This window comes from Theropithecus gelada, chromosome 17, assembly GCF_003255815.1.
Source record: "Theropithecus gelada isolate Dixy chromosome 17, Tgel_1.0, whole genome shotgun sequence".
Lineage (NCBI taxonomy): Eukaryota > Metazoa > Chordata > Mammalia > Primates > Cercopithecidae > Theropithecus > Theropithecus gelada.
Genome location: NC_037685.1, coordinates 80,209,433 through 80,233,696, shown reverse-complemented (window position 1 = coordinate 80,233,696; position 24,264 = coordinate 80,209,433). Strand labels below are relative to the sequence as shown.

At 38.2% G+C, this 24,264-nt stretch overlaps 1 protein-coding gene across 2 annotated transcripts in view; it reads right to left on the bottom strand.

Moving 5' to 3' along the window:
• The window catches only part of CDADC1 (cytidine and dCMP deaminase domain containing 1), a 46,229-nt gene that overhangs the window by 4,184 nt on the left and 17,781 nt on the right, over positions 1-24,264 (bottom strand). For both annotated transcript variants that reach the window (XM_025364279.1, XM_025364280.1), the window contains exons 5-9: positions 21,747-22,316; positions 15,562-15,611; positions 11,457-11,626; positions 9,272-9,461; positions 3,635-3,695 (exon numbers count right to left, since the gene is read on the bottom strand). In XM_025364279.1, the coding sequence (XP_025220064.1) occupies positions 3,635-3,695; positions 9,272-9,461; positions 11,457-11,626; positions 15,562-15,611; positions 21,747-22,316 (1,041 nt within the window). The remainder of the gene's footprint in view (positions 1-3,634; positions 3,696-9,271; positions 9,462-11,456; positions 11,627-15,561; positions 15,612-21,746; positions 22,317-24,264) is intronic.

Sequence of the window (24,264 nt, the reverse complement as noted above, 5' to 3'; positions counted from 1 at the left end):
TGAAGAATGTAGCTCTAGTTCATTTGTTTGTTTTCACTGCTATATAGTAGTCCATTGTGGTAATACACAATTTTTTTTTTTTTTTTTTTTTGAGACAGAGTCTTGCTCTGTCCCCCAGGCTGGAGTGCAGTGGTGTGATCTCAGCTCATTGCAAGCTCCGCCTCCCGAGTTCACGCCATTCTCCTGCCTCAGCCTCCTGAGTAGCTGGGACTACAGGCATCCGCCACCGCGCCCGGCTAATTTTTTGTATTTTTAGTAGAGACGGGGTTTCGCCCTGGTCTCGATCTCCTGACCTTGTGATCCGCCCACCTTTGGCCTCCCAAAGTGCTGGGATTACAGGTGTGAGCCACCACGCCCGGCCACACCATAATATTTTTATCTAATCACCCAAAACAAACATTTGTGTTATTTCCAGTTTTTGCTTTTAAGAACAATATAGCAACAAAATTTTTGTCTCTCTGACTCTTATACAATACGCAAGAGTTTCTCCAGGGCATATATTTATAAAAAATGCTATTTCAGGCCAAGCGTGGTGGCTCATCTCTGTAATCCCAGCACTTTGGGAGGCCAAGGTGGGCAGATCACCTGAGGCCCGGAGTTCGAGACCAGCCTAGCCAACATGGTGAAACCTCATCTCTACTAAAAATACAAAATTAGCTGGGCGTGGTGGCGCACGCCTGTAATCCCAGCTACTTGGGAGGCTGAGGCAGGAGAATCACTTGAACCTGGGAGGTGGATGGTGTAGTGAACCGGGATCACGCCACAGGACTCCAGCCTGGGTGACAGAGTGAGACTCCGTCACAAAAAAAAAAAAAAAAAAGTGCTACTTTAATGCAATCTTAATTTGCATTTCTGTGACTACTACTAAGTTTAATCATCTTTTCGTGTGTTGATTGGGTGAACTAAGTTCAGTTCACTCATCTTGCAGCAGACCCAGACCTGCTCTTGGATCCCAGCTTATATGGATATTTGTCCTCAGGATAGCTCTGGCTATTGTGTTGACTTACTATTGCTCCTCAGATTCTAGCAAAATGTCTTCTTATCTCTATTTTGTTCTTAGGAGAATATTTCCCTTATTTTCTTGAAAGCCCCATGACTATTTAAAAAGAATGCTTGTTATGGGTTACCTGGGTTCCATCTGTACGAAGTGGAAGGGCACCTGAGAGTTGTCAGTCACACTGCCTGCCTTCCTTCTGTTTGTCCCTGCTACTGGCACTGAGAAAATATCCAGCAGCAAGTCCCCCCTCTGGAGTTAGACAGACTGATTTACCCAAAGGTCAAGCCCTAGTCTAACAACAAAGCTGGTGTTGTAACTTTCATCTGTTGATTCTAGTGTCTATTTCTCAACTGAATCAAAAATTGGAAAGGAATTACATACTGTATGATTCCATTTATACGAAATGGCCAGAATAGACTAATCCATAAAAACTGAAAGAGTGGTTGCCTAGGGCTAGGGGGAGGGGAGAATGAGAAGTGACTGCAAATGGGCATGAGACTTCTTTCTTAGATCATGAAAATGTTCTGAAATTATGTTGTAGTGATGCCTGTACAACTCCGTGAGTCTACTAAAAAGCAAATTTATGATAGATGAATTACATATCAGTAAAACTATTATATAATTAAAAAGGAAATAGGGGTATTGTTTATCGAGATAAAACACTTGTTCAAAAATACATAAACATAAACTTATCCGTTCAGTTGAACTGCCACAAAGTGAACATATGTAACCATCATCTGGGTCAATAAATAAAACACTGCCAGCAAACCAGAAGCCTTCGTTTTGTCCCCTCCTTCCAATCTTGGGGCTTTAACCACAGCATGTCTTCCTTTTCCTTAGTGATCTAGGAATAATAAATCCTAGATACAAGCCCTTTGTTGATTATAAGTGGCAAATATCTTCTCATATTCCATGGCTTGCCTTTGCACTCTTTTAGTGATATCTTTTTTTTTTTTTAAGGCAAGGTCTCACTCTGTTGCCAAGGTTGGAGTACAGTGGTTACAAGCATGGATCACTGCAGCCTCAACCTCTTCATGCTCAAGAGATCCTTCCATCTCAGCCTCCTGAGTAGCTGGGACCACAGGCATGTGCCACCACAATTGGCTAATTTTTGTATTTTTTGTAGAGAGAGGGTTTTGCCATGTTGCCCAGCCTGTCTCAAACTCCTGGCCTCAAGCAATTCACCCGCCTCAGCCTTCCAAAGTGCTGGGATTACAGGCGTGAGCCACTGCGCCTGGCCTAGTGATATCTTTTAATGAACAGATGCTTTTCATTGTAACATAAATAAATTAACCTTTTTATGATTCGTGCTTTTTGTATCCTTTCCCTAACATAGGAAATTATTCATTGGCCCCTTCAAACACTGTCATTGAGTATACATTGTTTAACCAGATGTATAGATAGACAGATCGATAGATACATAGATAGATAGATAGATAGATATGGCCTTTTTTGCTGATAAATTTTTAAAAAGAAAGATGCAGTGGATATGTACTTTTTTCCAAATTGCAAACAATACATTTTCTATTTGAATCAAATAAAGCTAATTCAGAACACTAAAAATCAATATATTCACAGAGAAATTATTCTAAGGCTTTTATATTTCTTGATTTTTCAAGGTTAAAAAATTGTTATTATCAAGAAAACTTACAGCAAACTTCCATTTACTTCAAATCCAAATAATTTGATAATATAGTTACTGGTTTATTTTTATTTTTATTTTTAGAGATAGAGTTTTCCCTGTCGCCTAGGCTGGAGTACAGCGGTGCCATCTCGGCTCACTGCAACCTCCACCTCCTGGATTCAAGTGATTCTCCTGCCTTAAACTCCCAAGTAGCTGGGATTACAGGCATATGCCATGATGCCTGGCTATTTTTTGTATTTTTAGTAGGGACAAGGTTTCACCATGTTGGCCAAACTGGTCTCAAACTCCTGACTTCAAGTGATCCACCTGCCTTGGCTTCCCAAAATGCTGGGATTATAGGCGTGAGCCACCGTGCCTGGCCTATAGTTACTATTTTAAAATAATATTATATAGCATTCATGTCTAAAATTATGTGCCTAAGGAACTGTAAGACTTCTCAAAGATTACATTACATTCAAAATATCTGTAGTAGTATACGAATAATAAAGCTTTAAAGACTAGTAATTCATTATGGTAGCTGTGATGATTCTTCATCAGATTATTCAAGTAACCAGAACATTTCCAATCTGGGCAAATGTGGCTTTACTCTAGAAGAATGTATATACCTCATCATTTGGTCCCGATCCATCTGTACTAATTATGCATATTTTTCCTTTCTCATTTCCCAGTAAGCTTTTGTTTTTTTATAGAAGAGCATTGTTGTTTACTGTTTCATATGCATTTAATTTATAATGTCAATTTGTGCATAATTATTTGTATTAACCATTAACCTGTAGATTCTATAGGAGTAATTATTAATCGGCACTTTCCATAGCACCTAGCATATGGTAGACACACAAATGTTTATGAACAAATTGAATGGCAAAAATCTAACCTTCAAAAATAATATGCTCCATCTATTAACACAACAATTTTCATCACCTGATCATTAAAATTGACTGTATATCCTTTCTCCTCAGCAACAAAGTTCACCTCAATACATAAATACTTACTTTCTCTCCTTTCAGGCTCATTTTGTTCAAGACCATAAGCTTCTGATGGATTCAGCTGCCACTGTAAGAGTGCACAAACATCTTACTTACTTGTTTAAAAAGGATTTAATACATAGCATTCCCACACATTGATTTTAAATATCAAAACAACTTCTTAAAAATGGAAGAAAAATGGCCGGTCGTGGGTGGGTCACACCTGTAATCCCAGCACTTTGGGAGGCCAAGGTCGGTGGATTACCTGAGATGAGGAGCTCGAGACCAACCTGGCCAACATGGTGAAACTCTGTCTCTAATCAAAATACAAAAATTAGCCAGGCATGGTGGCACGTGCCTGTAGTCTCAGCTACTAGGGAGGCTGAGGTAAGAGAATTGCTTGAACCCGGGAGGCGGAGGTTGCAGTGAGCTGAGATGGTGCCATTGCACTTCAGCCTGGGTGACAGAGCAAGCCTCCATCTCGAAAAAAAATTTTTAAAAAATAGAAGAAAAAGGAGTTAGCATGTTCAAATTAACAAAGCCCTAATAATGCCACACTGAATGATCCTGAATGATATAACTTCTGGGATCCGAATCAATACTCTTAGAGAAGTTGAAGATTCTTTACATTCATTTTAATTGGAAGTAAGTGGAGGACCAGAGGATTAGAGTGACTTGTCTCAGGTTACACACTAACTACAGGCGGCAATAGAATTAGAACCTGTGCCCAGTACTATGGAATTAACACCACAATGTATTCTAACTCCAGGTCCCAGATAATCTTAAAATAGCTAGAAAAGGCCTAGGTATTAAAGAATGAAAATATGACCAAGATAGGCCAGGCGCGGTGGCTCATGCCTGTAATCCTAGCACTTTGGGAGGCCTAGGTGGGCGGATCATAAGGTCAGGAGATCAAGATCATCCTGGCTAACACGGTGAAACCCCATCTCTACTAAAAATACAAAAGATTAGCCGGGCTTGGTGGCGGACGCCTGTAGTCCCAGCTACTCGGGATGCTGAGGCAGGAGAATGGCAAGAACCTGGGGGTGGAGCTTGCAGTGAGCTGAGATCACGCCACTGTACTCCAGCCTGGAAGACAGAGTGAGACTCCGTCTCACAAAAAAAAAAAAAAAAAAGAAAAGAAAGAAAGAAAAAAAAAAGAAAATATGACCAGGATTACTTTGCCTTTTAATGTTGTTATATCATAAACTATTACTTGCATCATATCATATCATTTTATATCATATCATTTATCTCTTCTGATTACCATATTTCATCTCATTCAGGAATAAATAGGGAAGCCTGAAGATTCTCAGATATTACATAGAATATTGGAGCAGCAGAAAAGAAAAATGGAGAGTAATCGGTATCTTATAGCACAGCCCTTCTTTTCTCAGCTGGCTAGAATCTCTATCAGAATCACTAATGACTTAACCAAAAGGCCCTGCTAGGGCACCAGTTAATCTGATGAGTGAACTGATGCTTATGTGTGACACACAAATATGGATTACCTGGGAGCCTCTTCCATAAGCATCAGTTCACTCAACAGATTAACTAGTTAACATCATGAGCCTTGAGGGGGGATGAGATACAGGACAAACATTTTACCATGTATTAAAAGTCCTTGGAAAGGGAGGACATCCAGAACTGGCTGGTCACTTATAGAAATGGGAGGTTTAGGCTAGTACCAAGAAAGAGAGAAGACTTAGAAAGGGTAGGAAGCTACATGAGAAATTACCAAAAAATGTTTAAAGTGAGGCATTTTTTGAAAGACATCAAACCACTAAAACCTATTAATTTGGGGAGACAAAGTAAAAACAAGTAACCCTGAATTCATGTTTAAGGACACTCATAAAAAGGCTTCTTATAACTGTAAAAACTTAGAAACAATCCAGGTGTCCAACAACATGGGAATGGTTAAATAAGTTAGACCTATGGGATGGAATATTGTGTTAAATTATGTAAAATATTTTTTAAAGAACTTTTAGTGACACAGAAAATACAGCAACATGTTAATTGTGGTATCTATGAGTTGTGGGATAATACACATTCTTTTTTATTTTCCTAGTCTTCTACAATGAGCATATATTACTTTCATAATAAAAATAAGTAATATAACCTAATAGAGAAAAATCCACACATACTAAAGAGAAAACAAAGAATTGAGTACGTGGACATGGATATAGATTGATAAAAATCTATTCTTGAAAACAGTGTTGCCCAGTCCTAGCCTGGTTTGCGACAACACCACAGAATAGAACTACTTATCTCAAGGTCTATGGTAACATACCAAAAAGGAAAGCAAAAATCTTTCAAAGTTAATTTCAATTTACTTTAATCTTAAAAACAAATACCAAATTTATTGACACACACTATTTTTTGACAATCTAAAAGGAAGAATATAATCATTACTGAAATTCAGATTTGGAACAAATTCTAGTTCATGTTAATTACTGGCATTTACAAAACTAGGTATCTAGCTAACCATCTACATAATATTTGCAGCCAGGTCAGATGAGAAGGATGCGAAGATGGACGGTTTATCTTCACTGGAGGTAGAACAGAGAACAACCATGAACAGCCTTTGGAACATGTGCCTGAGTGAGGGTACTCCCTGGAGGGTCTGGCCCAACTGGGTGCTTCCTTTCCCACCTCTGCCCCTGAATATCCCCTTAGTCTTCCTGCCTCCTTCTGCTTCTCTTGCCCTATCTTAAGTTCTTCTGATCTCTTCATTCTCTTTACAATTGAAAAGCTATTAAAATCTACCAGTAAGCAAGATATTTCAGAATTCTCCATAACCCATCACTCATAGTCCTGAAGAGCTAGGTCACTTAATCTTTATGAGGAGAACTTGAAAAATCTATTTCTTCATACTCTTCAGGAGGAATGAAGAGACAGAAAACAAAAACACAGACGTAGAGATTTCTCTGACTAATTGCATATAAGCTTTTATTGAGTTTTACAAAAAAGGTCTTTCCCATCTCTGCCTTCTTTCAGTGCCATGTCAACACCCCTCTCTATTTAAAATGTGATAAACTTTAAATAAAACAATTAGAAAAAAATGACAATATTACAAATGGTAAAAATTTATGATACTTCATATACACATGACAGACACTGGATAGTATGTTTCTATATTTAAAATTATATACATATACAATTATATGTTATATGTCCAAGTTAATCATATATATGTATGTTCTAGGTACCCTGGACACAAACCGATGTATATAGCAGGAATGTAAAGCTGAAATTTATAAACAGTTCTTTTACATCCTTTTTCTTCCCACTGCAAATTCTAGTAGTTAAATGTTACATTAACTCATTCAATGCCAGGATTAAATCATTGGATGTCACAGAAACAATGTACAATTCTGGACAGGATCCTTTTGCTGTATAAAAGCAGTCCCCAACCTTTGTGGAACCAGGGACCAGGTACCGGTTTCATGGAAGTTTTTCCACAGACCAGATGGCGAGGAGTGGGGGATCATCAGGCTTTAGATTCTCATAAGGAGCGCACAACCTAGATCCCTCACATGGGCAGTTCACAATAGGGTTCACATTCCTATGAGAATCTAATGCTGCTGCTGATCTGACAGGAGGCAGAGCTTAAGCAGTAAGGTGAGCAATGGGGAGCAACTGTAAATACAGAAGAAGCTTCCTAACTGGTACCCAGGGGTTGGGGAACCCTGCTATACAAGACATTTCTTGGGCAGCTGATGAACCTTGCCTAGAATCTGTGGATTAGTGGCAGTAATGTATCAATGTTAATTTCCTGATTTTTATGGTTGTATTGTAGTTATGTGGTTATTTCTCATTTGAGGAAATAAAGGGTGAGCTGGTATCATGTCAACAACTTCTGGGAAAAAATTTCTTTGTAGTGTTTTTATAACTTTTCTGTATGCTTAAGGTTTTTTCCAAATAAAAAGTTTTTTTGAAAACCAAAACAGGCTGAGAACAGTGGCTCATGCTTGTAATCCCAGCACTTCGGGAGGCTGAGGCAGGCAGGTCGCTTGAGCCCAGGAGATAGAGATTGCCAAGATGGCGCCACCGCACTCCAGCCTGGGTGAGATAGTGAGACCCTGTCTCAAAACAAAAACCAAAACAAAAGAAGAAGAAAAAAACCCCCACAGAAACCAAAACCCAAATAGTGAAGAGGTATAAACAGTTAAAAGTTATTGAGTTTTCCATGAACTACCTCAGTACATTTTCGGAAATATCAAATAAGAAATTCTTTTTTTCTCGGGCCAGTCGTGGTGGCTCATGCCTGTAATCCCAGCACTTTGGGAGGCCGAGGCCGGTGTATCGCCTGAGGACAGGAGTTCAAGAGTAGCCTGGCCAACATGGTGAAACTCTGTCTCTATTAAAAATACAAAAAATTAGCTGGGCATGGTAGCGTACGTCTGTAATCCCAGATACTGGGGAGTGGAGAGGGGGCGGGGGTAGCAAGGCAGGAGAATCGCTGGAACCCAGGAGGCTGAGGTTGCAGTGAGCCGAGATCACGCCATTGCACTCCAGCCTGGGCAATGAGTGAAACTCCATCTCAAAATAAATACATAAATAAAAAAACAAACAAATAAATAAATATTCTTTTTTTTCTGATTTTTCTCATGAGAAATGTGTGTGTGTTTGTGTGTGTGTGTGTGTGTGTGTGCACCTCCCTTTGTTTGGGGGTGGGGGTGACCTTTAAACGATTGCAGGGGATCCGAACCCCCTGGCAGCAACCAGTACTGGTCCGTGGCCTGTTAGGAACTGGGCCGCAGGGCAGCAGGTGAGTGCAGGCTAGCGAGCATTACCGCCTGAGCTCCACCTCCTGTCAGATGAGCGGTGGAATTAGATTCTCATAGGAGCAGAACCCTATTGTGAACTGCGCACCTGAGGGATCAAGAGAGGCTGCGTGCTCCTTATAGAATCTATTGCCTGATGATCTGAGGTGGAATAGTTTCATCCCAAAACCATCAGCCCATCTGTGGAAGAACTGTCTTCCACAAAACGGGTCACTCATGCTGAAAAGGGTGGGGACCGCTTAAGTATTTTCACCTCTATCCACCACTCCAAGCCAGAAATGAGAGGGAAGAGATAGGTCAGGTACTTTTCTTTTATCAGCCACCAGATGGCACCAAAAGATCCACTGGCTCAATTCTCTACAGAGACGTAAATTCATAAGGCAGGAATCCATAGCTGAACAGTTGCAGTTAGGTAAAGGTTGGCACATATAAATAAACTCAATAATAATAATTTGTTGAAACTCGGCCTGGCGCAGTGGCTTACACCTGTAATCTCGATACTTTGGAAGACCGAGGCGGGCGAATCACCTGGGCTCAGGAGTTCGAGACTGGCCTGGCCAACATGGCGAAATCCTGTCTCTACTAAAAATACAAAAATTAGCCGGGTATGATGGCGGGCGCCTGTAGTCCCAGCTACTCGGGAAGCTGAGGCAGGAGAATCGCTTGAACCCAGGAGGCGGAGGTTGCGGTGAGCCGAGATCGAGCCACTGGCACTCCAGCCTAGGCGACAGAGAGAGACTCTCTCTCAAATAATAATAATAAATAATAATTTGTTGAAACTCTTTAAAAGGGTGGGAAGCACTAACTTACAATATTGCAAAAGGGTACCTAACAACATAATACAAAATACACCTGAAAAAAATGTGCATCTACTTACCGTAAATTTGCTAACACCTTCAAGCTCCCCGAACCTCATGTAAGAGATGTCTGCCTTCTTTTTTCCAACATCTACATCTCCTGCATAGATTTGTTTTATGCCTGCACCTTTAATTAAAGGTACACACTCATCACATGGGCACTTTGTCACAAAAATCATGCTTCTTTCTTCTGGTTTTATTTCTTGACACCTACAAAAAAAATTATAAAATATCAGAAAGGTCGTTTCTGAAAGGGAAAGTTATTTTTTAGAAAAATCTTTAAACACTAAAATTGAGCTGTTTTAAAAACAGATTTATGACATTAATAATGATCATCAAGCCTTAGACTTGCTGAATTACTGAATGTTCAAAATATGTAAACCTACAATACTGTTATGATACAACCTGAACATGACAATTATTATAACTAAAAATAATTTATTGATTCTAAGTAAGAGGTTCAGTTTCAGATTACAAAACAGATGAAATCAGGAAGATACAGACATCAAAGAAGGAGAGAAAAATCCCCGAATGCTTTCTAAGTAAGTATGTGTTTAGAATACTGGAATTAGATTTGAAACTGATACCTTCTTTAAGAGTTAATCATGTCTGACTAGACACTAACTCATCTTGTTAGACAAATGACACAGCCCTATCTGGTACCTACTGGATATTCAATAAATGTTCACTAAATGAATAATTAAATATTTAAGTTCTGTTTTGACTTATAGTTCCCTTACCCCTTCCCTATCATAGGATAATTTTAAAAAGAAAAGTTTCTATTTGACATATTCACACCTCTGTACAAAATGAAGCAAGTAAATCTGTAATGAAGAGGACAAGGAAAAGAATAGAGGAAATTTTGGGTGAAATTTTGCATGCTGAGGGTAGTTCAGGACTAAGGACTGCCCTCATCTGGGGCTATAAGGACTGGCTTCCGGGTTCTGAGGCTTAGGCAGCTCTCAGCCAGCCATCTTCAATTCCTCCACCACCAGCCTTCCATATCCATCTTCCTTGTTGAGACTGTTACTTACATTCACCTGGACTAGGGCAACAGAATTCTCTGCATCTAGTCTGTTCAAACAATACTACCTACATAATCTACAGAGTGTGGCTCTGTCAATGCCATTCCATTTCTCCACTGCCTACCAAATGAAGCATAAACTCAAAGTCCTCTTGAGTCCAGTCCCAGCCTGTCCTTGTGAGCTGCATTTCCCTTGTGTCCACATTCCAACCTAACTGGAATATTCATGCTCCTAAACATACCACAGATTTTCCTACTTCCAGACCATTGCTTATGCTAGAAGCAAGAATGGTCTTCCCTTCCCTTCCATTTGCCCCAGTCTAGGAATCCTTTAAGCTCAGTTCAGATGCCAGTTCTTCCCTCAAATCTTTCCCTTGCACTCTCCCATTTGTCCATAGCAGCAACAGAATGTCCGCAGCACTTTACATTTGCCTCTCCTACAGAATCCACAGCATGAGGTGGATGCTATCTCATATCCCCTACTGCATTAGAAGCTCTCCAAGGACAGGAGCCGTGTCTTACAGTTTTTTCATCCCTTAACCTTAATGGTAAAGGCTGAGAAGTGTTTGTGACAATGATGTAAATTGACAGCTATAATCGTTAACAAAAGTTCTTTTAAAGCAATTTGGTTCATTATAAAGTCCTATTCTGAATACTGCAGGCCGTTGTAACACAATGGTATTTGTGTATCTAAACATAAAAAAGGTAACGTGTGATGTTACAATGGCTACTTCACTCAATAACAGGAATTTTTCAGCTCTGTTATAATCTTATGGGAACACATTGTGCATGTAGTCCATCGTTGCTCAAAATGTCTTTATGTGGTGTGTAACTGTATTAATAAATGTGTGCTCCAGATTTAGAAGACAAAGGAGCTCTTAACATCCAGAAATATGAGAGTCTGAGCAAGATCCCAAAGGATAAACTTCAAGCAGTTTCATACTGGAGAGAGGGAAGGGAAAAAAAGATATGCTCAACAAATGGGAAGGCCTGCAGAGGCGTTAACCTCAGTTCAGGTTATAGCTTTAGGTCTGGCAGGACCAAGCCTTACCAAAGTTATACTTCTGAAAGGAAACTTTCTTGGAATTTGAAAAAGGAAATAAATTGCAATTATAAGAAAATTAATTTCAACCAACACTTGCTACATTTTAAAGAAAAGTACACCAAGAAGGATTTCATACCTAAATGTCAAAGCATTCTGTTCCGCATGTATGATGTATCTGAATTTCCGTATTTCTCTGTCTTTCTGCTTGTCATCCATGTGTGGGAAGTCAGCATACTCAGATCCAACAGGAAAAGCATTGTAACCACATCCTACGAAGTACATGGCACCTGTTCCATCACAACTTCTCTACGAGAGTGAGCAAACCAACGGTTAGTTTCAACGTTCTGAAAAGGCACTTTGCAATGTATTTTTGAAGCTTGCCCTCATACTTTGTATAATGAATATTCATTCAATTTTCTACAGTAAACTATCAAAAAATATAATATCAGATCCTCCTACTGCAGTGTGATCTTGTCAAAGCAAAATTCCAAGAAAGCTGACCACTTCTCTAATCTATAATCCTAAGGAAGTCCTTGTTTTTTGCAATTAATTAAATACTATCTTACTTAACTCACAAATTATTTCATTTGATGCAGATATTACTTCCCAAATAAATTATAAGATCCTGGAGAGCAGAAACCATGTTTTGTATTTCTTTTCTATCCCTTCAACATGTTCGAGTGTTCTGTACATAGCAGGGACTCAACAAGTGATGGTTAATTTGTTTTTTTTTCTTTTGAGACGGAGTTTCACTCTTGTTGCCTAGGCTAGAGGACAATGGCGCGATCTTGGCTCACAGCAATCTCCGCCTCCCAGGTTCAAGCGATTCTCCTCCCTCAGCCTCCCAAGTAGCTGAGATTACAGGCATGCGCCAGTAAGCTCGGCTAATTTTTTTGTATTTTTTAGTAGAGACAGGGTTTTTCCATGTTGGTCAGGCTGGTTTCGAACTCGCGACCTCAGGTGATCCACCCTCCTCGGCCTCCCAAAGTGCTGGGATTACAGGCATGAGCCACCGCGCCTGGCTGTGATTGTTAATTTCTTATGTGCTCTGTGCCATGCTACTGGTTAGCAAGTCGAAAACTTTTAAATACTTTAAAGAGAAAACTTCTGTTGTTGGGCTAAAAATGTGCTATTGTGATTTAGTTGGAAAATAAAAAATGCATTTTCATCTTCAGTATTTATTGAACCTCTATTATATGCATATTATTATAGAACTTCTTCAATGGCTTTCTTCTCTTTTAAAGAGAAATAGTAGTTAATATCAATGCTTTATCAATTATTAGAATGAAATATTTTATCAATATTGTGTGTGTAATAGTTTGGAATATACTATAAACCTCATAAATTTCAATATGTTATAATTACTCATGATAATACCAACAGACTCATTACTGTAGCAGCTTCATAAAAATCATGTAATAGTAGGCAAACAAAAGCCTGCAAACAAAATATTATCTCATTAATAAATCTGTTTGAACATTTACTAAATGTCAAACATCATGCTGATTTATTTATTTATTTATTTATTTATTTAGAGACAGGGTCTCGCTCTGTCACCCAGGTTTGACTTCCTGGGCTCAAGTCATCCTCTCACCTCAGCCTCCCAAGTAGCTGGGACCACAGGTGCATGTCACTATGCCTGGCTAATTTTTTCATTTTTTGTAGTGATGAGGTCTCACCATGATGCCCAGGATTGTCTTGGACTCCTGAGCTCAAGCAATCCTCCCACCCCAGCCTCCCAAAGTGCTGGGATTACAGGCATGAGCCACTGCGCCCAGCCATACTGAGTTTTATATGCATCATTTCATTTGATCAATTCTTGAAACAACCTAAAGAGTGATACTATTAATATTACTGTTTACAGATAAGGAAACTGAGGACAAGAATGACTAATTATCTAGGGTCACAAAATGAGTAAGTAACATAGTCAGAATTCAAGCCCAGGTTACTTGACTCTAAGCCATGTGTCTTTCCATTTCACCGTGCTGCCTGCTGGCCTGCTCTAGAGATAACTAGAAACTGACATTCTCCACAAAATTTTTAAGAACCAGATGTTAAGCCAAAAGGCTGCCGAGCATTCATGTACACACAAATGAGAGTTCCAACCACTGGCTAGACCTATGCTAGGTGCTGGAATACAACTGTAAACAAGACAGAGAGTCCTTACCCTCATGAGCCTTCTAGTCTGGGGAGGGTAAGAAATTGGACAGATAACTTTAACTGTGATGAATGTCACAGACAAGTTGTACAGAGTGCTATGGAATTTCTGTCTGAGGAGCCTAGTGTTCTAGTAGGAGTTAACAGTTGGGGTAGAGGTAAGTAGAGTCAAGAGGTATTTTGAAGGTGGAATCCATTGTGGTAGGTGATCATATGTGTACAGTAACAGATGAGATGGTGACCACTAGCGAGGGAGAAGGTTAGCAGGGAAGATACTGGATGAGTTGAACTTGAGGAGTTTGTGAAGCATCAAAGCAAATAGGTTACTTTCTGTGAAGTCCTTGAGGCAAAATGTAGGCTCACCTTTCAGTCAGCTATATAGTTACTAAATATCTCTTGATTCTAGCCTCCTAACCCATCCCCACAACTCCAAGTCCTCATCTCTCTTTTATTAATCTCCCTATTTCCTGTCTAGCCCTACTTCATTCATTTATAATACAAATCTGATCAAATCATTTCTCCACTTACAATATTCTTGGACTGCACTGTCCAATACAGTCGCCACTAGTCACATGTGGTTAGTCTAGATTGAGAGGTGCTGCAGGTGTAAAATACACATAGAATTTTGAAGATTTAATATTTTTTACATGCAGAATATTTCATTAGTAATTTTTATTGATTACATGATTAAATATTTTCTTAAAATTAATTCATCTGTTTTCCTTTTAAAAATATGGCTCCAGCCAGGCAAGGTGGCTCACACCTGTAATTCCAGCACTATGGGAGGCCAAGGCAGATGCATTACGAAGTCAAGAGATTGAGACCATTCCAGAAAACATGGTGAAACTCCATCTCTACTAAAAATACAAAAATTAGCTGGGCGTGGTGGCGCGTGCCTGTAGTCCCAGCTACTTGGGAGGCTGAGACAGGAGATTTGCTTGAACCCAGGAAGCAGAGGTTGCAGTGAGCCAAGACTGCGCCACTGCACTCCAGCCTGGCGACAGAGCGAGACTCCATCTCAAAAAATATATATATATGGCTCCTAAAAATTTAAAATTCAGTTTGAGGCTTGCCTTTTCTCTCTACTGGTTAGTGCTGTTCTATAGTATGTCACTGCCAGGATAAAGTCCAAAATCTTTACATGGGATATAGGGTTCTTCATGGTCCAGTCCAATTTGTTGCTTACTCTATGTGCCAAATCAAATGCATTTTCCCATATTCTCTCTCTCACCGCAATCTCTGTGTGTTATTCTCCTGGTCCCATTAACTTGTTCTGTCTGATTATATCCTCCTAATCTTCAAGAACATTAACATTATTAATATTAAGAATATTCAGGGCAGGCATGGTGGCTCACACCTGTAATCCCAGCACTTTGGGAGGCAGAGGAGGGTGGACTGCTTGAGGCCAGGAGTTCAAGACCAGCCTGGTCAACATGGCAAAAGTGGTGGTAGGTACATGCCTGTAGTCCCAGCTATTCAAGAGGCTGAGGCATAAGAATCACTTGAACCCAGGAGGCAGAGGTTGCAGTGAGCCAAGATTGCACCACTGCACTCCAACCTGGGTGACAGAGGGGGACTCTGTCTCAAAAAAAAAAAAAAAAAGAATATGCATGTTATCTTCCTGGTCCTATTGACTTGCTCTGTCTGATGAAATTATCTTATTCTTCAAGAATATTAATATTATTAACATTAATAATATTCACCGAGTATTTACTCATTTTTCCAAGCAAAGGTTCCTCCTCTATGTTCTCATGATATCAGTTATAATTACACTTACATATCAGTTATTTTTTACTTCTACGTCTCCATCACTAAACTATGAGGCCATAAAATGTGATCTTTAATCCCCAATGTTCACTGTGGCACAGTGCCTAACCTGTAGAGAATGTTTAACAAATGTTTGCTGAATGAATGCGTCCATCTAGAAAATTGTTGAGGGAATGAGCAAATCTTTATAGATCTTCATAAATGCACCATTACAAAAACATTAATCTTAATGGTCAATAACCTGTAAGGTACCGAAGACTGAACTATGTTTAAACAAAATCCAGGTTAAATATTTAAAGAATTGTTTTCATACTTACAGATTTCCCTTCTGCCCAAATGACTGCCCCAACTCCTGTTTTATGATCCTCTGAAAGATATATGGCATTTAATTCAGTACAAATTATGATGTTAGTTTTAGAAATATATTTTTCCAAAAATAATAAAAACTAGTATCAAAACATCATAAATGTAGCAGCAATCCTTGATATCTTCACTAATTACAGAAAAGTATTAAACACTTTTAAGTATGGAATATGGGAGCTAGGTACCAAATAACTAGAGAGAGTCACTACCAACTCAGTCACACATACGTATGTGGAGGCCACTAAATGGCAGTGTCCACAGTCAGTTCCCTCAAAGCTGTAGCCAGGACTAAGTGCAACTTCATTGATTCTCCATTAACAAGCCGGTTTCTAAACGACTACTTCTGATAGATGATAAAATTGAATAACGGTTTCAGAACTAATGGATTTTGTGTAATAACTGTTCACAACAACCAAATTTGTCTTTTCTCAGTATTATTTATACTCTAATCATGGAAAATATATCTTATGAAAATGTTCTTACTAAGAAAAAAGTTCAAACTTCTCATACAAACATAAATAAATCTTTATGGATCTATCTATATATCTGTTGCTAGAAAGTACATGAAGAGAATTCTGATTTAAACAAAATGTTGTCCTTTCCCTGACTTTCAGTTTACCTTGAGGCAAAAAGAATGCAAGTTAATGACATCTTGCCCATTTCTAAATCAAATAGCAGAAGTTATAAACAAACATAAGATTATAATTTCCCTGTAGAACCAAAACCTTTGCAGAAGTAAAGCTGTACTTCTTAAAACCATTAATCTGAAACAGAAAATTTTAAAAAAATAGAAATTCTACATATTAAGGATTTACTTTTTCCTTCTATACAATGTTGAGTTTCAAATTTCTAAGACAAATTACACTAATTAGGAAAACCATAGTATTTATCAAAATCTTAATAAGGGACTAAGGTAGTTAAGTTAAGTGGCACATTTACACATAGAAAATAACAATTATCTGTGAACTTACCCTAGGGCATTTTCATTTTGGGGAGGATTAACTGAAACTGCGGTTTCACCCTACAGTTTCCTAAAAGTGAATCCCTCCAATGATAACATTTTTAAATACCTACTTTCCAGTAAAGGTACAAAGAAAATTTGTGCCACAATTGCATTAAAAACTAGAATGAATGTCTTATTAAAAGGTTAACTTTAAAACAGTTATGATACTCTAATAAAATTTCCCATCTCAAATTCATGCAAGCTCTGGTTTTCAAAATTATACCACAAGGCATTTGTATAATTTATGTTAAACATGTTTATTCATGATCTCATTTTTACCCTAAAGGTAAAGCAGATAAAATTTCCATTTCTAGATGCAGAAACAGGCAAAGAAATATACTAAAACTTAGCCCTCCGGATCCAACTTGCTTGGCCTTTCCTCCACCTTGCACCATGACATAAAGAATTCCTTGACACAGCCTGGCCAACATAGTGAAACCCCGTCTCTCCTAAAAATACAAAAATTAGCCAGGTGTGGTGGTGCATGCCTGTAATCGCAGCTACTTGGGAGGCTGAGGCAGGAGAGTTGCTTAAACCTGGGAGGCGGAGGTTGCAGTGAGTCAAGATCGTACCACTTCACTCCAGCCTGGGGGACAGAGAAGGGCTCCATCTCAAAAAAAAAAAAAAAAGAAAGAAATCCTTGACAAAAATTTCCATTTATTGAATGCCTCTTATGTTCCAAGTACTGTGAGAACTTAGGATGCAGTGGTGAGGGAAACTGTAGTCCCTTCCTCATACGACTTACAGTTGGATGGTGAAGGAGAACAGCAACAAGGAAACAAACAGTACTTTATGTGCTGTGCTCTGAAGGAAATGAACGAAGCTGAACGGCAGAGTGCAGGGGATGACTTCCTTCTATAGAGTAGAGGGAAAAGGGATTTTGATGTAAACAAAATTGGGTTCCTTCCTAGACCTTCAGAGTTTAACATGAGTGGGCAAGAATACAAATCAATGGCTTTATGCTCATTTGTAAGGTAAGTGGCAGAAGTTATAAACATAAGATTATATTTGCCTGCAAAACCAAAATCTTTAAAGTTTTATTTATGCATAAATCTAAAATGAAAAAACAAAACCAGAATAAAAATTCTCCCTATTAAGAGCCCCCTTTTCTACCATCAACACTGCATGTTTTTAATGTTATGTTTCTTAGTCACAGAAGCCACTTTTTCTGTTTCAGCCTGGGGACAGACTAAACCTTGTTAGAAGGGAAACAAAAATGTGATTTTTCCATCAGCATGCAGCTCCACTGCCTAGCTAAGGTTGGTTACATCAACAGAACATTCTTTACTACTTGTCTTTTAAAATAGGAATAAATTTTCATCCATATAAAACAGATTTGATGTCACCCAGTACCCAGGCTGGTGACAGATGAGGTAATTTCTCAAAAATCTTTTCATGTCTATAATTTTTACAGAAATTGCTCCCTATGATCTAGTCATTCATAGGGTTTTCTCTGTACAACTTTGAAGGAAAGGTCAACTTATGATCACTGAGTCAAATTCCTGGGGCTCTTTGATCACTGAAAATCAGAGGGGAACTTATTGTTCTAGAACACAAGTGTGGTTATTTCAGCTCCCTATCCTGTGGTCATGTCAGTGTCCAAGGTGCTCCGCAGACCTCTTGCATCAAAATTACTGGATGCTTGTTTTTAAAATTAAAAAAAAAAAAAAAAAAAGAGGCAACTCCTGGCTTCCATGGAAGTCCCCTAAATCAACCTCTCTGAGAGAGGCAGGTAAGACTTAGGAATCTGCATTTCTCCTGAGCTCCACCTTGATTCTCAGGCATACTCATATCTGAGAACCACTGAGTTCTGTTTTAAAAGTTAACTTTTTTGATTACTCCAGCCTACTCTCATCATCAGCACTGTGGTCCAGGAGGAAAGCGTAACCCTTAGCTTTGGAAAACACCTAATCTGATGAGAAAGCAAGACATGAAGAGATCACAACTCAGTACTTAAACCAGACAGGTAAGACGTGATGCCTTCCTCCTGCTCTTTTTCCCACAAGAGTCTAAACACATTCTTTCCACTTTTTTGCTACCTCCAGGTATTCTAGAAACATACTTTTGGAACTCCTGGCCTCAAGCAGTCCTCCTGCCTCAGTCTCTCAGTGCTGGTATTACAGGAGGGAGTCGCCGCACCTGGCTAGTAACATACTTTTCTATGGATCTTCTTTATTCATCATTCAAAAAGCAATTATAAGCAACTACTTTCAATTCATTTTAGAACTCTGTTGTTAGAGGTTTTGGAATTCATTTTAATCAAATGTACATTTTTAAATGAAATGGTATCTTCATCTATTAATTAGGGAGAAATGAGGTCATCAAACCAAACTGAATAATGCGAAATTTAAAGCTTAATTGGAAGCACACTGTATCATAGGGATATCCACCTTACTGAAGTACCCTCAATGTTAAATGAGATACATATATAAATCACCAAGCTCAGTGCTTGACACATAGTAGGTGTTCCATAAACTGTCATTGTTATTATTTATCATCAAGGAAGAATTACAGGTCCAGAGTCCCTGATTTGAAATCTCTTACATCAAGTTTTTTTGAAGTTTGATGCACTTACTTTGTGGTCAAATCTGACCCAAACTGAGTTATTTATAGCCCTCAATTATTCTGCTGAGAGAAAATATTCCTACTTTTTTCACTCTGTATGCATTAATGTGATTACAGGGTACTGTCCCAGACCCCATTGGGAGTTCTATATAACAGTATATGTACCATATTACCTTTTAAAAATCTGGATTGGGTATGGTGGCTCATGCCTGTAATCCCAGAACTTTGGGAGGTTGAGGCAGGAAGATTGCTTACACCAAGGAGTTTGAGACCAGTCTGGGCAACACAGTGAGACATCTCTACAAAAAATAAAAAGGTGGCTGGACATGGTGGTGTTCACCTGTAGTACAAGCTACTCAGGAGGCCGATGTGGGAGGATTGCTTGAGGCTGAGAGGTTGAGGGCTGTAGTGAGCCATGAGTGCCACTGCACTCAGCCTGGGCAACAGAGTAAAACCCTGTCTCAATAAAATAAAATAAAATCTGAAAAATTCTGAATTCCTTTTCATCTGGCTCCAAAAATTTTGCATAAGGGATTGTGGACCCTTTATCTTTGGATGAAAAGATTTGTTTTATCCATTCAACACACATTGTGTTTAGTGCTAAGGCAAAAATGATTACGACATGGTTTCTTCCCTGGAAGAGTGCACAGTGGAGTACGGTGAGTGACAGAGGAGTTGCACCCTATTCAGGATTTGAGTTCCATGTAAACAACAACAAAAAAATCACCAACAATTAACCTTGAAAAATCTTTTAAATTGCCCATCAAGTGCATAAGCAGGGCTTTATGTACAAAATTCTGCACAATAGTGGATATATTTAATATAAAATATAACTATACAGTAGAGTAATAAAGAATATAAATGCAAATGTATACATACTGCATCTTTAAACACTGGAATCATAGCTGGTATGATAAGGTGTTGTATAGAAGCAAGAGGTACTAAGATCCAGTAAAACAACAGCAGATTCACATCTCCCTCTTACTCTGGAACACAGGCAGGGTTCTGCTGAATTCTAATTAGTGAAGGGTAATTAGCGAATTATAGCTACAACAGCTGTTCCCATTTATGTTTTCTGTCTTTTTGAATGGTTTACAGAAAAATTCTTTACAAAGCTGGAGTTGGCAAAGAAACAAATATATAACCCACAATAGAAGATAATTACATGAAACCAGACTTTTACACAATGCAATTGTTTGGGGTCATATAATGTGTGCCTACAGAATCAAAATCTTTAATAAGAATTGAGCAATTATTAACTCTGCTGAACATCAGAACACCTTGCAGAACTTCTAGAAACATAGACTTTGGCCATATTTGGTTAGGGACTTGGTTTAATAGGTCTGGGTTGGGGTTTGAGCATCTGTACTTTTTATAATGTTTCAATGGTGATTCTGATTTGCTGCCAGCTGAGAACCTCCCTCCTGTTGACTACTGCAGACCAGCAGCATCTGTAGAGACCCTTTCTGATGACTTTCTCTTCTTTCTTGGGATAATTTTTAAATCCTACTGCAGTACTCTCCCCAAACAAATCTTACTCTACTGCTCCTCCTGCCTATGTTTTTCCCCTTTATTTCAAAGATGCATTTTAAAAAGTGATCATGAGTCTACGTTGAGAAATCTTACATCAGGTAAGATGTGAAAATATTGTTCCATGTTTGGAAATACAGATGCCGTCTTTTACCATAGCAAAGAAAAATTCCAAGTAATATTTTCCTTTTCCAAATATACAACTTAATAGAATACAGTAAAAATGTTTGATTTCTCAACTTGCTGATTGAAGACATACCAGCAACTGGAAGAATCTGCAATAATCACCATTCCTTTACCTTGATTCTATTAGTTATTTTGAATTAATGTTAAAGATTTTTAAAACTTTTTGTTAAGTATTCAGTACATCAAAATATTGAAGAGTTAACAAAATGAGTAATTTTGGTTTTCTCCTTTTTCTTTTTTTGGAGACAGAGTCTTGCTCTGTCTCTGGAGCTGGAGTACAGTGGTGCTATTGTAGCTCACTACAACCCCAAACTACTGGGCTCAAGCAATCTTCCTGCTTTAGCTTCCCAAGCAGCTGGGACTACAGGCATGCACCACCACACACAACAATGCCCAGCTAATTTTTTTTGTATTTTTTGTTAGAGTCGAGGTTGTGCTATGTTGCCCACGCTGGTCTTGAACTCCTGAGCTCAAGCGATCCTCATGTCTCAGCCTCCTAAAGTGTTGCAATTACAGGCATGAACCACTGCACTGGGCCTCTCCTTTCTCTTCTTGTCCTACCTTTAGTGGAGGGCTCAAGGAACAGTGAAATCATAAAAGCAAGAAGCAGAAAGAAGGGCCTAGATTAATGAGGCCCTGATGTAGAAATGTGGTACTGAATATAAAGCCACAAGGAATCCCAAAACTGCTGGGAGAAAGAGTTGTCTACCTAAGGGACTCACTAACTTCTCTATACTGTATGAACAGCAAAACTTTAGTAACTGAGTAAATGAACTCTACTATAAATGAGACGAACACTTCAGAGACAAATACAACCCAACCAATCAGCCCCAATTTACGATCTATGTAACTCACCAGTTCGATATGCCAATAACCTGGCCTGAACCATGCAGTGCCTTGCAATTTCCTGTGGCAAACTTTGATTGTGAATTTCATTAATCTGTTCTGGATTGCTACAGTAAAATCCGAAGTGTTTAAAGTTCGGCACACTGGAAGCTACTGTGGCCAAAAGTAGGATAAGGTCTTTCATGTTTTGCCTTAGATTGCTAAAGTATGGATTTTCACACAGGTTCTCCAAACCTATAGTCATCAGTATTTGCTTATGCATTTCTTCATTTGAAACCAAAAATAACATTTCATATTCTTTTATTCTTTCTTGTTTACATTCATAATAAAAGTCAGTGTTAGCATCCGGCAATGTTTTTGTAATTTTTTGAATAAAGTCACATTTGTAAGAGGTCTCCTCTACAAACTGCACCATATAACACACCAAAGGTTGAAGTAAGACACACACATGGGCCCGACTGTTTGACTTCAATCTTTCCACTGCTTTGGCATCTAACTTTGCATCTTCAGAACTAGAAGCCTCCGTAAGCAAACTTATTTCTGGATCAGCAGGCCAATATGAAATTCGGTTAACTCCAGCTGAAATACAAAATATGAAAGGTAATTATGAGATACATACTGAATTCAGGGTTTTCATGATAAAATCCACCCTATCATTGCAGTATATCTAGAACCCTCAATATAATAAATGTCTATTACCAAGTCACCTATTATATAGCCTGAAGGTTGGCAAACTACCACCCACAGGCCAAATCCAGTCCACTGCCAGTCTATGTACAGCTCACAGGTTAAGAATGGGTTTTACATTTTAAAATATTGGACAAATCAAAAGAACATTTTGTGACACATCAAACTGTAGGAAATTCAAATTTCAGTGTCCATAAATAAACCTTTACTGAAACACAGACACACACACCCATTCACTTATATAGTCTTTGGGTGCTTTCGCGTGACAGAGTTGAGTAGCTGTGATGGACACCACATGGCCTGCAAAGTCTAAAATATTTATTATCTGGCCTTTTCAAGAAAAAGTTACCCAGCTTCTAACACAGCTCCTGGGAATGCATTTGTGGAATTACTGGTGTTGTGAAGTGTGATCCCAAAGCCCAGCGCTAAAACTATATACTCAAAGAGTCCTCCATGGTGCCATGGCTGTTTTTTTAAATGTTACAGGGAACAACTAATATTGCCTAGAGTTTTCTATCTGGAATAAATACTTCTTCCATGCATTAAAAATGTTCCTGTCCACAGACTGAGAATTCTTCTGAGAATCCATTCTAGGAAAATATTCTAAATATAGAGAAGAAATCTCATGCATGCACAGCATTCTTTAAAATAGCAAGCAAAAATGTTAAACAAAAAACCAAAACCCAAAAACCTAAATGACCAAAATAGGGGAATGTCTGAATTAATTATGGTCCTTCTCATAATAAAACAGTTATCAAAAATGTCCACAAAGAATTTATAACATGAAAAAATTCTTATGTGATGTTGGGATGGTGCTTGAAGGGCAATATTAACTTTCTAAAGCTCACAAAATTAAAGACAAAACAACAAACTAAACGTCATTTTTCAATCAGTGTGACAAAGGAAAGGTTAGTAATGTTTAATATACAGAAAATATTTCAATTCATTAGAGCACATATGAATTGACAAGAATAAGGCCTAAAGAGAGACAAAAAGATATGAACAGACAATTTGTAAAAGAGAAAACATAACAGGATAACAAACGTGAAAAAAATATTTTAATTTATATTTGAAATAGAACGATGAGATGCCTTATACATAGTTAAGTACACAAATTCAATTAATGAACAGTTTACAACGAAGAGACCCCTTTGCTATTACTGCATGTAATTTCAGCTAGGAGAGACTTTTTTTGTGATTGTACCCAGAAGCAAATAGAAAGAGAGCCCACAGAATGTTCTACCCTTCAAAATAATTGATGAACTAAAAAGTCTAAGTTAAACAAATGAACATTCTATCCACTCCCTGGTACTCCTGACTCACTGTGGCTTATGCTGCAAAGCAATTTTGAAGGTCTCAAACCTCATATCAGAGTGTTTCCTCTGGTAGCATTTCACCTTCCCTCTGTTCGAATTCTCATAATCCATTTCCTAACCAGCAGTGATGGTAAACCTTTCATCTAGGCATCTTAGTTGCTCCCAGTAATCCTGATTTAAGAAGGGGGGAAAATCCTCTTTAGACAGACATTTGTGTATTAGTGGCAAATGCTAAAGCACAGTTTCTCAAATTTTTTTGATCTCAGGATTCCTTAACACTCTTACAAATTATTGAGGACCACAAAGAGCTTTTATTTATGTGAAATATATCTACTGATATTTATCATATTTGAAAATTAAAACAAAATTTAAAATTATTAATTCATTAAAAATAACAATAATCTGTTATACATTAATATAAATAACATTTGCTTTATGAAAAAAATATTTTCCAAAACAAAAATCTGTAAGAATGAGATTGTTTTAAATTTTTACAAATATCTTTAATATTTGGCTTAATAGCA